Source organism: Geospiza fortis, unplaced genomic scaffold (assembly GCF_000277835.1).
Source record: "Geospiza fortis unplaced genomic scaffold, GeoFor_1.0 scaffold687, whole genome shotgun sequence".
NCBI classification, from domain to species: Eukaryota; Metazoa; Chordata; class Aves; order Passeriformes; family Thraupidae; genus Geospiza; species Geospiza fortis.
In genome coordinates this window covers 160,560-177,334 of record NW_005054647.1, presented here as the reverse complement: position 1 = coordinate 177,334, position 16,775 = coordinate 160,560, and the positions used below count along the sequence as shown (strand labels likewise).

The following is a 16,775-nucleotide window of genomic DNA, read 5'->3' as shown; positions in this document are numbered from 1 at the left end:
GAGGTCCCTGTGCTTCCCTCCCCTGGCAGGCGCAGGTGCAGGCTCAGAGGCAGCAGCAGCAGCAGCAGCAGGCTCAGGGGCAGAAGCTGGGCTCCCTGACGCCGCCCTCATCGCCCAAGGCGCAGCGCGCGGGGCACCGCCGCATCCTCAGCGACGTCACCCACAGCGCCGTGTTCGGCGTGCCCGCCAGCAAATCCACCCAGCTGCTGCAGGCTGCAGCTGCTGAGGCCAGCCTCAACAAGTCCAAGTAGGTGCCAGGGCCTGGGGCTCAGCCCCAACAAGTCTGAGTAGGTGCCAGGGCCCCGTGTGGGGTGTGGAGTGAAGGCTGGGTCAGGCTCTGGGATGTGTTGGATGCAAAGCTCTGAATGGAGGTAGACACAAAACTTGGAGTGAGTCTTTGCCTTCAAGTCTCAATTTAGGGCTCGGGGCAGGAAGTGCTGAATAGTTTTTGCCCCTCATGAGCTGTCTGAGCTCCCAAAAAGCTTTGGGTGACCAGGGCCTTCTCTGACTCCCAAAAAGCAGTGTCCTTTCAGCCACAGGCCTGGTGTGCACTTCAGTCTCACTGCTTGACACCAGCACTTCCTGAAGGTTGGGCTTGATGGTCTTGGAGAGCTTAGTGGAGCTCTGATTCCCTAGGAGTATTTGCTAGGTCACTTTTACAGTGTCTGCGGGCAAGAAGCCTCTTGCCTGTTGGTTTTAACCCCTGAGATGTTGGTGCTCAGCCTCAGTCCTCCCAGGCTTCTGAGCAGGGACTGCAGTAACTTACACTGCATGTTTTAACTGGGAAGTCATTAGAGTGTAGCCATTAGAAGTCGTTAGAGTGTAGTGGCTTGGACCAGCTGATGGTGCTGGCCAGGGGGTTGCAGACGGGTTAATGGCTCTTGTTTGGGGTGATCCCATCCAGATCTGCTTCCACCACGCCCTCGGGCTCGCCAAGGACCTCGCAGCAGAACGTCTACAACCCCCCTGACGTGTCCACGTGGAACCCCTTTGATGATGACAACTTCTCCAAGCTGACAGCTGAGGAGCTGCTGAACAAGGACTTTGCCAAGCTGGGGGACGGTGGGTGCCTGGGGTGCTGTAACACCTGCCTGCTCTGGAAGGGAAGGTGCCATGGGGTGGGGATGCTTTTGGGCAGGACTGCTCAGGGATTGGGGATGGTTTGGGCAGGACTGCTCGGGGATTGGGGATGGTTTGGGCAGCTCAGGGATTGGGGGTGGTTTGGGCAGGACTGCTCAGGGATTGGGGAGGGTTTGGGCAGGACTGCTCTGGGATTGGGGATGGTTTGGGCAGGACTGCTCAGGGATTGGGGATGGTTTGGGCAGGCACTGCTCAGGGATTGGGGATGGTTTGGGGATGGACTGCTCAGGGATTGGGGATGGTTTTGCACAGGGGATTGGGGATGGTTTGGGCAGGCACTGCTCGGGTGCCCCATATGGTTACAGTCCTCTGGCTAAATCCTTCCAGGTGCTTTCTGTTTGCAGTTCAGTGGTGCCTCCAAGGCAGAAGTACCATCTGCTTTGACTGGTACTCAGGCACCTGTGGGAGCTGCAGTTTAACCTCTGCTTCATCTGCAAGCTGGGATTTGCAGCGAGGGCCTTGATTCACTTGTGTAACAGTGTCCTGGAAATACAGATGAGCAGCCTATTTCAGAATAGAATAGAGGAGTAGAAGTTTCAGAATCAAGGTTTCCCCCTAACTCTGGGTGTGCTTTGCAGGGAAAGCTCCAGAAAAGGCAGGCAGCTCCACAGAGAACCTGCTGCCAGGGTTCCAGCCCGCAGCCCCTGCAGATGCCTTCGGTGGCTCCTCCTTCCCTGCTGGGCCAGGTGAGTCTGGCCAGAACCTCTTTGAAAGGGAAGGAAAACTGCTACAAACTGAGTGTATGAGCACTGGGGAGGGCAGCTCCTGGCCAGAACCTCTTTGAAAGGGAAGGAAAACTGCTACAAACTGAGTGTATGAGCACTGAGAGCTGCAGGAATGGGGCTGGCACTTCAGGAGAGGAGGGAATGTCACAGCTGGGTGGCAGAGACTGTGTGGAGGCAGAGGTGGGGCTTGTGGTGAGGGAAGAAACTGAGCCCTGAGTTCCCAAGGAAGCTTCTTAGTGTGTGGAAGTTCCATGGAGCTCATAACAAGGAGTAGAACCTGCCACGTGCAGTGAGGGAGGTGGCTGGGAGGTGTTGGTCAGACCTGCTGCTCTCTCTGCAGGAGCAGAGGAACAAGGACAACACCTCTGCTGCAGAGTGAGGAGGGGAGCAGGGGTGAGTGAGCAGGGAAAGCCCTTGGAGGAGAGCACAGCCCCATAACTGACACGTGGAGTGATGAAGGCAGTAATTTCTGCCCTGGCTGGGCTGTGTGGCTCCACCTTGGCTGGTCTGAGGAGTTTCTCTGCCTGTGGGACCTTGTCTGCTTCTCCTTTGGTTCTTGTGTCCCAGGGTTTTGCTGTGAGCAGCCCTTCTGTGCCAGACACCCTTGGTGAGTGCTGCTGCTCAGTTCTGGTTCTCACTGGGGGCAGCTCAGACTGCCAAGCAGAGGTGGGAAGCTGCTCCAGGAGCTCCAGAAGCCAGGGATCCTCCCCTGGTGACAAATGCTCCTGGCTGGTGCCTCCCCACAGGAACAAAACAGCTCTTGTGAGAGGAGTCTGGGCAGAGGCTGAAGAATCCTTTGTGGGGCAAGGAGTGACAAATCCATTTGTGCTTATTTCTGTTTATAAAAGGAGTTTCAGGGGAGCTTATAACTGAGCCTGGTGTGTTGGTTCTTACCAGAGAGTTAAGGAGTTGAAGTCCCTGACACAGGAGTGCTCCTAGGGAGTTGCTTTCTGGGTTTGTCCAGCTGTGAGCAGTTTCTGGTGTTCCATCAGCCTTTGTGGGTGATGCTGAGCAGCAGCAGCTCCGCGTTGAGCTGCAAAGCACCTTCTGCAAAGCCCGAGGAGCATCTGTGTGCCCTGGGCTCTGTGGTTGCTGTACCACGGTCAGTTCCTGCAGTGTCTGTCTTCAGAATGTGCCCCTTGGCTTCCCAGTCCTGGGGCTTGGCATAGGAAGGTACCTTGGGAATCTTGGTGCTGGGCTGGGCACTTCAGCCCTTCTCTTTCTTTCCTCAGAGACAGGAGCCTGTCCCAGCCTGGCTGCTGCACAGTGCTGCAGATTTTATTGCAGACTGTGTGTCCTTTGTGAAACCTTTCACCTGTTGTGCTGCTGTGAAGGCAGATAACAGTTCCTCCCTGCCAGGGAATGTTCTGAGATCTGTGGGTCAAACTGTGTTGGAGAGCTGCATGGGAACAGTAGTTTTGTTTGGGTTTTTATTCTTTTTAGTAGCACACTTGGTCAGAGTGTGCCTGTGTGTGGCTGTGCCTGTGCTGGGGTTTTGTTCAGTGCTTTCTCCTTTTCTCTGTTCACTCTGCCTTTTCTTTTCTTTTCCTTTCCTCTTCTCTACCAGCTGAAAAAACGAAAGACATTCTGGGTTTGGACTCTAGCCCTCCTCTGCTGACCGTGCCTGATCCTTTCATTCCTCTCCCGTTATCCGACACCCCAGGTAACCCGAGCTGGGGGGAGGAGGGGGCAGAGTCCTGCCCTTTGTTCTGGCCTCCGGATCTTCTGCTTCTGGTCAGGCACACCTGAAATCCTGGGCTCTGCTGGGCTCTCTGCACTGGCGGTGGTTTTCATGGCAGGGCCTGGGCTGATCTCAGAAGTGTGGGTGGGTGTCTTCAGGGGCTCAGCATCCCAAAAGTGATGGGAGGGCTGGAGCACCTCTCCTGCGAGGGAAAGCTGGGAGCTGGAGTTGTTCAGTCGGGAGCAGAGGAGGCTCCAGGAGAGCTGGGGACAAAATGGATGGAGGGACAGGACCCAGGGAATGGCTCCCAGTGCCAGAGGGCAGGGATGGATGGGGGATTGGGAATTGGGAACTGTGCCCAGAGCAGCTGGGGCTGGCCCTGCATCCCTGGCAGTGCCCAAGGCCAGGCTGGACGCTGGGACACCCTGGAACAGTGGGAGGTGTCTCTGCCATGGCAGGGGTGGGATGGAATGATGATGGGATAGACTTTAAGGTCCCTTTCAACACAAACCAGTCCAAGATCCTATGAGAAATAATCCCCAGGTGATTAATTACCTACTTCTGACTTAAGCTGTTTTCAAATGGCTTCCAACCATGAAATTGTAGGTTTTGTTATTGTTAATCTTTCTTTCCTCTAAGAGTCAGTGTTTCTTTGGCTTCCAAAGTCTGTTGCAAATCTGAGCATCTTGAGAAGCACAAGTTCCATGTGACCTTTTCTGATTTGGCAAGGTTTTCCAGTGCAGTTGGTGCTATTTCATTTACTTTGCAGTGCTGCTTCTGAGCCTTTTCTGTGCACAGTTCTGACTGCAGCAGCCAACACTTTTTAGCACAGATTATGTAAGTGCTTAGGAGCTTATTTGCAAATCAGTGGGATTTGGAATGTGGGGATGTTTTTATCTTGCAGCCTCTCTGTGAAGGTGTGAGGCAGGGCCCAGTGTGAGCCCCAGAGCACAACTGCAGCTCCCATCCTCATCCTTAGCCCAGCTCTGGGTCACTGCTGCTTTGGAGGACCCAAAAAAGACAATTTCATGTGTTTGTTCTTTTTAAAGTAAAACCTGAGGCCTCATGAATATTTCCAAGGACTGGGGCTGCAGAGCAGTCTTTGGCTTGGAAACCGAGAGGGTCTGTTTGTAAATTCAGCAGAAAGGATCAAAATCCTGGGTTTGAGCTCCGGTTTTCAGCTGGCTAAAGCTCAGCTCAGGCCTCCAACCTCGTGCCCTTGGCAGCTGGAGGTGCAGGTGGCATCACCTGAGTGCCTGTCAGGCCTTGCCGAGGCACAGGGGTGGTGTCAGTGTGTCCTTCCTCCTCCTGCTCCTCCTCCTCCCTGTGTAATGGCTGCAATTCTTAGTGGAACTGTAACTAGGAAGAGGAGCTGGCAAGAGGGATGTAAAAATATGGCAAAACATCTGTTAAAACAAGGGAGAATTAAATATTCATGCTGAAAACATATTTCCTTGTGTATGTGCAGGAAAATGAGCCAAGTTGTTCTTAATGAGCTTATTTCAGGCTTCAGCAGTGACTGATCCTGGGCTGTTGGTCAGGGAACTCTCTCTGGGTCACTGACTGATGTAGGGAGGGTATTTTATTTTTCTGGGAGCAAAACACAGGGTGAGATGTTTTTAACCACCATAACTCTGCTCCAGGCCCATAAATTCTGGGAAGATAACCGGGTGCCCAGCTCTGCCCGGGTGTTTAGAGCAGCTGTAATAAACAACTGTATTGCTGCTGAGGATTTATTTGCACCACGATGACACATTGAGATAAAGTAATTGCACATGCTCAATTAGGCAAGCACAGCAGCTGTGGGTGTGCACTAATGATCTGAGTTTGCATCTTGAGCTGGGGAGATGCAAAAGGGCAACTGCTCATGTGGGAACCTGATGGATTTATTGCTGTATTTGCTGGGAGGACAAGGTGGGGTGTGATGATTTAAAGCCACAAAGCCAGCAGACCATGAGAATCCAGCTAAATGACTGTAAAGAGCATCCAGTGTTCTTCTGCCTGGGCTTTCAGTTTGATCTTAGGGGGGAGAATTTACTGTTTTACAAATATTTGAGGTCTTGGATGTGAACCTAAAATTGCTTGTTTTTCTCTCTTAAGGAGCCACTGTTTGTCACTGTTTAAAAACAAATGACACAGAGTTGTCAGAATGCCTAAATGCCTCAGTGTGCACTGAAGTGCTTCTTTTGTACACTGGTTTGATACAGGTGGGCCTGATTGGTCACTTACTCAATGCATTTCACCGGAAACAATAATTAACAATATGATTGGTCATTTACTCAATGCACTTCAGCTGATTGAAGAATTAACAAGATGCCCATTTGTAAATCATCTTTGGGAATAACAAGAAAACAGATATTAGGAAAACAACACCTGCAGGTTGTTTATCATCATTGGCTATCATTGTTTATCTCCAGCTCCCTCAAGTCTCCCAGGCCAGTTCTGGGAAGGCGTTGTTAGCTTTGTCTCTCTGAGCAGGGTGCCACATCCACAGCTGCTGAGTGTTGTCCTGTTGCCCCGTGGTGTTTGCAGAGCCCTGATTCCATTTCCCTTTATCCCCTTCTCTTCCTGCCCGTGTGGTGTGAGACCCAGCCCCACTTCCCCAGGCCAGAGGGGTGCAGAGCCTTCCCTGGCCTGAGCACCAGGCAGGGCTGTTCTACCTGCTCCAGCTCCATCAGTGCATGGCAGAGCTCCTGGGCAGTGCCAGGTCCCTGCCCAGCTTGGTGCCCTCCCAGCCCTGCCCTGGCAGGATTTTCACATCCGTGTCTCTCTCTCCCAGCTGCCCCCCAGAGGAAAGGACTCTGCTGTGTGCTCTGCTGAGCTGGGTGTGCTGCCCAGGGCAGCCCTGCAGTGGGTGCCAGCCCTGCAGTGAGTACCAGCCCTGTGTGTGCCCCTCGTGCCTGCCGGGCACTGTGTCCTCACCCTGGCACACAGCTCTGCCCTCTGCTCCCTTTTAACTTGCAGCTTTTCAGGAGTTCTTTCTAATAGCCTGCTCTAACCCCAGCCCCTTTGCCTCTCTCATCTCTTGGTTGGTATTTTTGGTGTTGATATTATTGATATTACCTTGATTGGTGTTTTTTCCTAACTCTGGTGTTTCCTAAAACGCTTTCTGAGTGTTTGTGGCTGGAGGGATGTGTGGGCAGCAGTGAAACCAGCATGGCAGCAGAGTGTGGCAGTGGAGGCTGCAGGTGCAAAGTCTGAGCAAACTGACTGAGCAAACTCCATCAGGTGTGTGCATGTGCTGGGAAAGGCTCTGAAGGAAAAGCTGAGCTGAAGGAAGTGGGGTTTAGGTTAAAGAGAATCTTTGCAGTGAACCAGGTGAGGCCCTGGCACAGAGCAGCTGTGGCTGCCCTGCATCCCTGGCAGTGCCCAGGGCCAGGGTGGCTGAGCTCTCACAGCTCCCCTGCAGCCCAGGGCACTCAGGCTCTGTTCAGAGCTCTCACAGCTCCCCTGCAGCCCAGGGCACTCAGGCTCTGTTCAGGGCTCTGATTCTGCAGCCCAGGGCACTCAGGCTCTGTTCAGGGCTCTGATTCTGCAGCCCAGGGCACTCAGGCTCTGTTCAGAGCTCTCACAGCTCCCCTGCAGGGCTCTGTGCTGCAGCCATTTCCCACCCGTGGTGCAGGTGCTGCTCTGGGGCTCACACGCAGCACAGCCAGCCCTGAGCCCTGAGCTGAGCTCCTGATTAATGGTGTCTTCTTCTTTCTTCTGCTTTTCTCACTGTTGCCTCCTTTCCTCCTTTTTCCTGCTTGCCCCAGAAAAACTGATTGAGGGCCTCAAATCTCCCGAGCCTGCGCTGCTGCTGCCCGAGCTGCTGCCTCTGGCTGACCCCTTCGGCAGCACGGCAGACCCTGCCAATGGTAACTGCCCCCCCGTGCCCCCTGCCTGCTCCCCTGGCTCCAGAGCAGCCCCTGGGTGCTGCTGAGCCTGAGCTGCCTTTTCCCCCTGGGGTGGGCACTGAGCAGGGGGGACTCGGTGGCCGCTCTGCTCTGCTGGGCCTTGGGTGCTCTCTTGGGAGGAGAAGGGAATTGCTGATTGAGGATGGCAGAAATGCCTTTATCTGTGGTCAGGAGTTGGTGTTTGGCCGTGGCCCAGGCACTGGGCTGTGCCCGTGGTTCTCAGCAGGATGAGGAGGAAGGGGAGGGTTCCCTGGAGCTGGGAGTGCTGGGGGTGAAGGTGGGCAGCAGCAGCCCCAGGCAGGTCAGGGCTCTGGGCTGCTGCAGAATTGGGTTTTCCTTGCCAGGTGCCCTGCGGACAGGGAGTGCAGGCTGTGGCCGTCAGCTGCTGCTGTGGGGTGGGGGTGACCTGTGGCTCTGACAGAAAGGAAGGAAGGACATCACTCCCTGTAACACCAAAACTTCTGCTGTGGCAGTTTCTGGCAGTTGTCTGAATTTTAATGATCAGTTACTCTGAATGCAAAGGGACTCCAGTGGTCACTGCTTTCCTTTTGCTGGACCAGGATCTTGTGGATATTTCCTTCCTGGCAGGTGTTAGCAGCCTGCTGTTGCACTCTGGGGTATTTCAAATTGGGCTTGTACAAATCAAAACAAATAAAAGCTGAACCCAGGCTTCAAAACCAACCAAACCCTTGAGCTGACGCTCACTGCAGGTCAGTAAAGGATTCAGACAACTCCTGCCTCAGTTTCCTCCTTCTGCTTTTCCTTGCACACTAACCTGTGGCTGCTGTGCCCGTGGCAAGGCCAAGCTGCCGTGGCTGTGGAGAGCCTGATCCCGGGGCTGGAGGCCCCCCTGGCGCAGCGCCTCGTGTCCCACAGCGACTCTGTGGCCTCCAACAGGACAGGTTGGTTGGCCCGGGGCAGGGCCAAGCTGCCGTGGCTGTGGAGAGCCTGATCCCGGGGCTGGAGGCCCCCCTGGCGCAGCGCCTCGTGTCCCACAGCGACTCTGTGGCCTCCAACAGGACAGGTTGGTCAGGCCCGGGGCTGGGGGTGCTCCTCAGGAGCTCTGGCTGATCCTCAGGGGCTGCTCTGCCACCTGGGGCTGCCCAGGGACTGCTCTGGGCTTCGTCCTCTCCTTGTGGGAATGGAGAAGGTTCTTCCCCTGAGCGTGCTGGCACTGCCCAGGTTCCCAGGGAATGGCCCAGGGGCTGCCAGAGCTCAGGAGCCCTTGGACAGCTGCTGGGGATGCCCAGGGTGGGGATTTGGGGTGTCTGTGCAGGGCCAGGGCTGGGCTCTGATCCCTGTGGGTGCCTTCCCTCTCAGGAGATTCTGTGGTGTTGTTCCCTGAGCCCCCCCTCCCAGAGCTGGAGGTGCTGCTGCAGTGCTCCATGAAGGGGTTCGGAGCTCAGGAGCAGTCCCTGGTTTGTCCCAGGGGGCACAAAGCAGCTCCTGGCCCTTTCTCCTTGTGCAGCCTTGGTTGGGCCCCTTCCCACAGCAAATGGCTTGAGCTCTTCTCAGAGGCGTCTGCTGGGAGTGCCCTGGGCCTGCAGCTCCTCCCTGTGCCCTTTTACCTGGCCCTGTGGGGTTCTCCTGGCCCTGTGGGATTCTCCTGGCCCTGTGGGATTCTCCTGGCTCTGTGGGGTTCTCCTGGCCCTGTGGGATTCCCCTGCTCAGCCCCAGAGGCACAGAGAGCCCTGCTGGAGCTGCTGGGGCTCTGTGCCCTCACTGGGGGCAGTGGGATCTCCTCCATCACGAGCAGGGCAGTTTCTGGGCTGGCTTTGCAGCAAAGCTGTGCTCCCACCCTGCCTGTGGGTGAGGGGGATGTGGCAAGCAGAGTTTAACGCTGTTTGTGTCCTGTCCAATGCCACCCTGGGATGCTCACCTGGATCCAGACTCTCTCACTGGGGAAGACTCTCTGCTTGACTGTTCTCTGCTCTCTAACCCTGCTGCTGACCTCCTGGATGAGTTTGCTCCTGTAGCTTTCGCAGCTCAGCCTCACAAAGGTAAACTCTGCTCTCAGCCCTGGCCCTCTGCTTCACAGGCACAGCTGCTCTGACCTGTTCTGGTGCTTTACTGTCCCCAGGCCACTGCTCTGTTTTCTTCCCAAGCTGCTCAAACTTGGAATGTGCACTGATGTACTAAGGGGGAAAAAACCCAGTTATTCAGTTTGGCTGTAAAGACAGAGTTTGTGCAGAGTGGTGTTGTTTTCCATGGGGGTGGGCTCTGTGTGCAGCCCTTCCTCACTGAATGCACTCTGGGTTTGCTTTTTCCACGTGGCATTTGAGACTGGTGGGGTTTTCTGCATTATTAATTCCAGAAGGGAGCCTGATAATCATCTGGCACAAGGTTTTGGAACAAAAGGAATATTCTGTGGTTTTTGGAGTAGCATCCCAGGCAGATGAGCTCTTCCAGCCCTAGAGAATGTTGTCCTTATCAGGAGAAGTTCTTGAGTCCAGCTGTGGTGTCACAGCAAACATGAGTGGGAGCCTAAGGGGAAGGCCAGGGGGTTCCCTCAGGGTTGTTTTGCCTGTGTCTGATCCCCCAGAGCACAGAGCAGTTGCACAAGTGCTTTCTTGCCTCACCTCTCCCCAGACCCGTTCAGTCTTGGTCAGCTTTGGGTGGAAATCTTTTATTCCCAGCAGGAGTCAGACAGGGATGTTCTGTTCACGAAAACTGTTCACTGGGTTCATGTGTCCTTGCTGGGCTTTCAGGAACATTCACACAGGAGCTGAGGAGCAGATTTGGGAGGGTATTTGAGGTGTCTGAAGGAACAAGGAGTGATGCCCAGGGAGTTTGAGAGGCTCTGAAAACACATAATTGCCTGATGAGGTGGATAAATCATCTCCTCTCTGGAGAGGGTTGGAATTGCCTCTCCCACGTGTTGAGCTGCAGCTGATGTGGTTTGAATCACTGGAATTATCTCCCAGAACTGCCCTAGGGGCCTCTGGAAAGCCTCTCACAGCATCTGGGCACTCTCCAGGCAGGTAAACTCCTTGGAAATCGGACTTCATGTTGCCCTTCTTGTTTTATTGCTCAGGTAAAGCTCAGGAGTTTATCTCAGGTAGATGGCTGGAATTTCTGCTGTGGTTTGTTTTGTTCCCCAGCCCTTTTCCTGTCCCTGTGCATGAGAGCCAGCCTGAGCTCTCACACCAAGAGCGCCTTCAGTCCCTGGGAGCTCACCCAGGCTCTGCCACAGCTTCCAGCTGAGCCCTCAGACTGCTCAGGTCCTGCTTGGTTTGCTTTGATCCCCTGCACTTCTGTGTTTCATTGCCTCTCTTCTTTCCTGCCCAGACTTACCAACTTCATTTCACCTTTTAAATAAAACTCCTGCTTCTAAACGCTGTCTCTGAAAACATTAAACAGAAACATGTCTAACACCTCTGCAATTCTAACCAGCCTCTCTGCTGTCTTTGCTTCTTTGCCCTTATTTCTCTTCTATGCTGCAGAAGATACTAACCTGATATCAGGCTTTGATGCTCCTGAGGGCTCTGAAAAAGTGACAGAAGATGAGTTTGACCCAATTCCAGTGTTGATATCCAAAAATTCACAAGGTAAGCCAGGATGTGGGAGTGAAAAGGGAAGGAAAAAGGACAAGCAGTGGATCTGTAAATTAGTTTTGGGGCAGTGGTGCTGCAGCACATGGTTCCAGTCTGTGAAATGGGAGTCTGGTCCCTGTCCCACGTCCCTGAGGAGCCCTGTGGGGCAGGGAGTGGGCAGCTGCTCGTTCCAGCATCCTGGCCCCAGATGCCCTGGAGGTCCCCGCCAGGAGCAGGCACTGCTGGGTTATCAGAGCAGCTGTGCTGAGGCTTTCCTTCCCCAGGGACAGGGCAGGCAGGGAAGGATCAGTGAGCTGGGTCCCCTCTCTGCTGTCACCCCTCTGGAAGGATTTTGTAATTACTTGGGGAGGTGTAAAGACAAATCCAGAACTTTATTTTGTGTGGGTTTTTTAAAGGCTTTTTTGCCTTTTTTTTTTTTTTCAGTTTGGTCACAGAACCTTTTGGCTTCCCTGACTCCCAGTTCTCAGCACGAATGTGCTGAACCCTGCTCTGCACTGGTCTTGGCTTTCAGAGGCTGACACTGGTTAGGAACAGTTCAGACATTGCAAACTCCTCTGGAAGTCAGGGATTTCTCCCAGGGCTGGGCCAAGACAGGCTCCCCCTGGGGGGTTGGAACCAAATGGGCTTCAAGGTCCTTTCCAACCCAAACCATTCCCTGGGTCTCTCCTTTAGTATCCAACTCCCAGTCCCACAATAGCCCAGTTCTCCTGGAAGTGGCTCAAAGCACCCAAAGGTGCTCCTAAAATAGATTTTGAGATTTAAAATTCTGGCCTGTCCTTTCTGTGGGCTGTGGGAGTCCTTGAGTTTGTTTTAGAGATCCCTTGGCAAGGACAGGGTTCTGGATAAGCTTTGTGGAAGGAATGGGTTTGCAGGGATTTGCTGGTTTGGTTTGGGGGGAGAGGGTGAACAGCAAGCAGGGGATTCATTGCTGTGCTGATACAAATAATGAGAAGAGCTTGAGCAAATTCTCTGTTTTGCTTTGACTTTTTTCTTTCTTTCTTGATCTTGAACTTCTGAAACTGTCGCGTGTGTGTGTGTCCTGCTCAATACTGAATTCCTATCTCTCACACTTTCAGGTGGGCATTCTAGAAACAACAGTGGAAGCTCTGAGTCCAGTCTTCCCAACATAGCCAGGTCTCTGCTGCTGGTGGATCAGCTCATAGACCTGTAGCAGTGACACAGTAGCAGTTTCTGTAACGTACCCACACCTCCGGTTTCCTTGCCAGAAGAGTTTCCTTCCTTGTGCTTCTTTGGGGCTTTTTTTTTTTTCTTTTCTTTTTTTCTCCTTTAATTGAGAGAAAACTCTGCCAACAGGAGACAGTCACCCACCTCTCTCCCTGTCCTCCCGTGGCCTGGGGAAGGTTCTGGCTCAGCTCTCCAGGTAGCCTGGTGTCTCTCAGGCTGGTGGAGCCCTGTGCCATGGCCAGGGGAGCCCCCTGAGAGCCCCCTGGCCCTGCTCAGGGAGCTGGGGCTGCTCTGTGACCCTGCCCCAGCCTGCTGTCCCTGGGCAGGGTGTGAACAGGGCAGCCCCGCCTGTGCTTTGTGCTTTGCTTCTGCTCTGGTTCTGTTCCCCACGGCTGGGCAGGGCCAGGGGCCAGGGGACAGTGGCAGGGACATCCCTGAGCTGCAGGGCACGGGGCAGGAGGGCTGGTGGCTCTGAATTGCTTCAGAGGAGGGGGAAGCCCCAGGTTCCTCCCGGCCATACTCTGGTGATGGTGCACGTGAAGAGTTTTCCAGCTGCCCCCAGCTCTTGGTTTGCTGTTTGACAATCCTGCTGGGAACAAACTGCACTTCCTGGGGGAGGGAAAACAGAGAAAAGGAAAAAAAAAGAGAAAAGGAAAAAGAAAAAACCAGATTGTTAAAGCTGCAGAAATGACCCTAAGTGAAGCGTGACAAGGTTTTGAACCAAATCCATGTGAGTATGGCTGTGACCAGTGTTTCACTGACCTTCTTTGGGGTGAAAAGGGCGCTGTGGCAGCAGCAGATGTATTTTCTGTGACTTCTTTTCTGTGTTTGACTGGAAAAAAAGAAACTCCCCTCAACCTACTGTAAATGGTGTATGAAACAAATTGTCCTACGGCTGTTTGTCTATTTTTAATCCTGGTTTTAGTCAAGCATCTGGTATCTGTTCTGGGTTCTCCATTTTCTCTTGTAACTGCTATAGTGCACCCCAGTTCAGTATGGAGCCATTGTTTCAGTAGACAAAGATTCCTGTGGGCCTCTCTCCACCCCAGTCTCTGTGACCACGCATGCCCTGGGTTCAGGTGGTTTGAAATCAGTGCTGCTACAACTCGATGGGTTCTCCCTTTTCCTCCCCCCTCGCTTGGTTTGTCCGTAGCTGGATCCGCTCAGCTCGTTCTCCTTGGCTTCCCACCGAGTCTGGGATTTCTATCTCGTGTTTGAAAGCCCTCTCTGAGCAGAAGGACTCTTCCTCTGTAGTGGAATTCTCCCCAGCTTCCTGCTCCCCGTGTTTGTGTTCGTAGCTGTATCAGTAGCAGTGCAGTTCCCCCGTGCGAAAGTGCGAGCGACTGAATGTGTCTGTGCTGACCTCGCTGGGAAGGGAAGAACCCCACGTTTGTGACTCCTCCTCTCCTCTCTCCATCTCCTCCCCAGCCCAACACTTAGTTTAACAAATTCTGTACATAGAGCTCCCATTGGTTGTGTCTCTACATTACTCTTCTTTTAAAACCTACACTTACTAATAAAAGTATTGCTTACGTGTGTTGTATCATTACATGTGTATACTGCACTTTCCAAGAGAAGCTTTACATGAGAACTATGGAAATGACCTTAGTAAAATTGTGGATAGAACTTTATTATTTTTTTGTTTTATATTCCTAAAGCACAGGCGAGCTGGACTGGAAAACACGAAGATGCTATAGATAGAAAGTTATTGTATAGTCAGATACTGAGATTATATGAAAAGAGAATGGATTTTAAAAAGTAACCATCTACTGTATATTAGAAACAAAGATTTCTGTGAATTAAAGTACTTTTAAAGAATGTTTAAGATTTTAAATCTAATGGCGCTTGTTCAAGGGTTCTGGAAAAAATGACAAATGCACTGGGTTGTTAATAATGCTATTAAATAAGCAGATGTGAATGTTTATTTTATTGCTTTTTCAAGTAGCTGTTCCTGGGTGTGGGTGGAAATCTGATATTTTAGAGACTGTTCTTAGACCTCCTTCATCAGGAAATACTCACCATGTGCTTGCAGAGCGAATGGAATTGAGAGCTGAGTGGAGATTGGGGATTCATTTTAAACTCCAGAAACTGTGAGTGTCCCACGGCTCTGGGTTGGTGCTCAGAACTGAGGAGTTTGTGTGAGAGCCTCGCCCTGTGTCCCGTGGGACACGTTTGGTGTCCCTGGGGGGAGGATCAGTGCTGTAGCTTGGTTGGAGCCTTGGTTGGAGCCAGGGGAGGTGTCCTGGCCCCTCTGAAGGGCTCTGGGCTCGGGGGGTGTTCAGGGCCACCCCAGCAGGGCTGTTCTGCTCTGCCCTCGGGGCTGCAGCTGGCTGGGGCTGTTCTGGTGGGTCTCCTGTCAGGGTCAAACACAGCCACAGCACCTGGAGCAATTCCCCTTCACCTCAGGGTCTGCTCTGCGTGCAGGAGCAGGCTCTGGGTTTGGGTGGCAGAGGTTCAGAGGAATGGTTGGAATTTGGTGTTGGTTACTCTGAGGGGCTCTGGCTGGGAAGGGCCCCTGCCTTTGGAACCCTCCTGTTCATCTTTAACCAGATGAGTTCAGTCAGCCTCCTCATTTCTGACACCACCCACTGTGTCGGGAGCATCTGTCCCAAAACAGGAGCTGCAGCTCCCTGGCTTCGGACTGTCCAAGTCCCCTCAGGATCCCTTGGGACCTCCTTGGCCAGGGCTTCAGGTTCTGCCAGGGTGGGAGAATCCTGGCAGATCTTCATCCTCCTCCAGCCTCCTCATCCCAGGCCAGGGCAGCTTGAGCCAACCTGTGTGGAGCAAAGTCATTTTTAGAGGGAGCCTCTTGTAAAGGAGCCATAATGGTGTTCTTTGGCCTAAAACGAACAAAACCACCTTGTTTAAAAATTCACTCACTGTGCCGGCCCTGGGGAGCCAGGAGGGGCTGCTGGCTGGGCTTGTTCTGGGGCTGGCCTTGTTTTGGGGACATCCCTGTTCTGGGGACATCCCTGCTCTGGGATGTGGGGTGTGGGTTGCTGTGCTTAACTCCTGCCAGGTGCAGGTGTGCCACAACTGCAGCATTAAATTCCTCATCCTCTGGAACTGAAGGCTCTGGGTCTGCCTCCAGGTGTCCCCCTGTGAGTGGCTTTGAGCAAACACTTGGTCCTGGCCTCTGGGGCCGTGCTGGGTGTGGTGGTTCTGGGCTCTTGTTTCATGGGATTGCTTCTAGAAACTGGAACAGCTTGCTTCTGGGAATTGGAGCACAAGGAAAACCTGCACAGTGCAGGAATGAAGGAGTGATAAGCCTTTGACCCCTTTAAAGTTCCAAACTAGGAATTGTGCTCACTGGTAACGGTGCTGATGTTCAGCTGCCTGTTCCTGGGTGTTGAGTCCTGCCTGACCCTGGCTTGGTGAAATCAGGAGAGTTTCCTGGTGGAAGGGGAGCTTTACATCCAGGAGTTTCTCTGTCTCCCCTGACCTTTTTTTGGGGGCTCTGCTCCAGACGTGAGATCCTCACCATTGTGGTGACTGCTCTGCCTCTTGTTAACAGGGAGTAAATCTTTTCTGGTTTTCCTCTTGGTTATTTCAGTGCTCTGCCACTGCAGGGCACGGTTTTCCTTGGAAGCTGGGGAAACCCCAGGTGCCAGGGCTGTCACCTGGGGTAAAGCTCTTCCAGGTTGCTTCCAGAGTGTGTTCCTGGGGTACTGAGGGATCAGAGGGGTTTTTAAGGTTCCCCCTCTTGAAAAAGAGCTTGAGTGTAGTTTGGAATCTTCTTTAGTGTGTATAGCTGACCCTGGAATCCAGTATTACACACACTGGTGTTGTGCAGGAGAAAACTGCTGCTGAGCATCCTTTTCACATCAATGGGCAGAGAGAACATCAGAAAAAGGGATTTTTCCTGAACGGGGCATTCTGCTTCTTGTGCAGTGTCCCCACATTCAGAGCTGTGTGCTGCTCAGCAGATGGGGTTAGAGCTGTCCTCCCTCTCTTAGCCTGTCCCAAGTGCCATGGCTTGTTTGGCACAGGTTAGAAGGAAGATTGCAGCCAGCTGTGCTGTTCTGGTGCCGAGTGGGCCCTTGCTGCCCCTGCTCTCCACGCTGAATGCCTTTTCCCTGGACCAGGGTGCAGCCAGAGGCGTTTCCCTGACGTGGCAGCTGGTCCTGCTCTGGCTCAGCCTGTGTCTCAGAATGTCCCAGTGTCCCCTGGCCAGCGTGGGACCTCCTGGCAGCTGGGCTGCTCCTGGCATCCCAGAGTGGCCCCTGAGGGAAAGCCAGCGTGGAGAGCAGGGCTGCAGGAGAGAGGGGATTTTTGGGGAGTGGCTGGTCCGATGTGCTCATACCTGCGCTTTGTTTAGCAGTGTGCTGTACCCAGGTGGAGAGTTCCCAATAAATGCTGGTTCTGATGCCTCACGAACGGCTGCTGTGTCTTTGCTTGTGAGCAGTGATGGAGGAGGGGATGTTTTGTGTCGCTGGTGCCCGAGGGCTGTCATGGGTGTGTAAACATGAACAGTTAACCCGGGCAGAGCTGTCCCTGGGTGAGGTTCTGGCACTGCAGGGTGTGTTGGTTGTGCCTTGCTGACCCTGGGTACCACCCAGCCTCCTCACCCTCCTCGTTCTTCCTGCAATTCCTG

The 16,775-nt window shown here is 53.4% G+C and overlaps 1 protein-coding gene across 1 annotated transcript in view; it reads left to right on the top strand.

Moving 5' to 3' along the window:
- Positions 1–16,775, top strand: part of AAK1 (AP2 associated kinase 1) — a gene marked incomplete at its 5' end in the record, with an annotated part of 64,656 nt that overhangs the window by 43,992 nt on the left and 3,889 nt on the right. Inside the window, 7 exons of the mRNA XM_031064878.1 lie at positions 54–247; positions 905–1,062; positions 1,719–1,826; positions 3,433–3,528; positions 7,302–7,403; positions 8,365–8,466; positions 9,332–9,442. Coding sequence (XP_030920738.1) covers positions 54–247; positions 905–1,062; positions 1,719–1,826; positions 3,433–3,528; positions 7,302–7,403; positions 8,365–8,466; positions 9,332–9,442 — 871 coding nt within the window. The remainder of the gene's footprint in view (positions 1–53; positions 248–904; positions 1,063–1,718; positions 1,827–3,432; positions 3,529–7,301; positions 7,404–8,364; positions 8,467–9,331; positions 9,443–16,775) is intronic.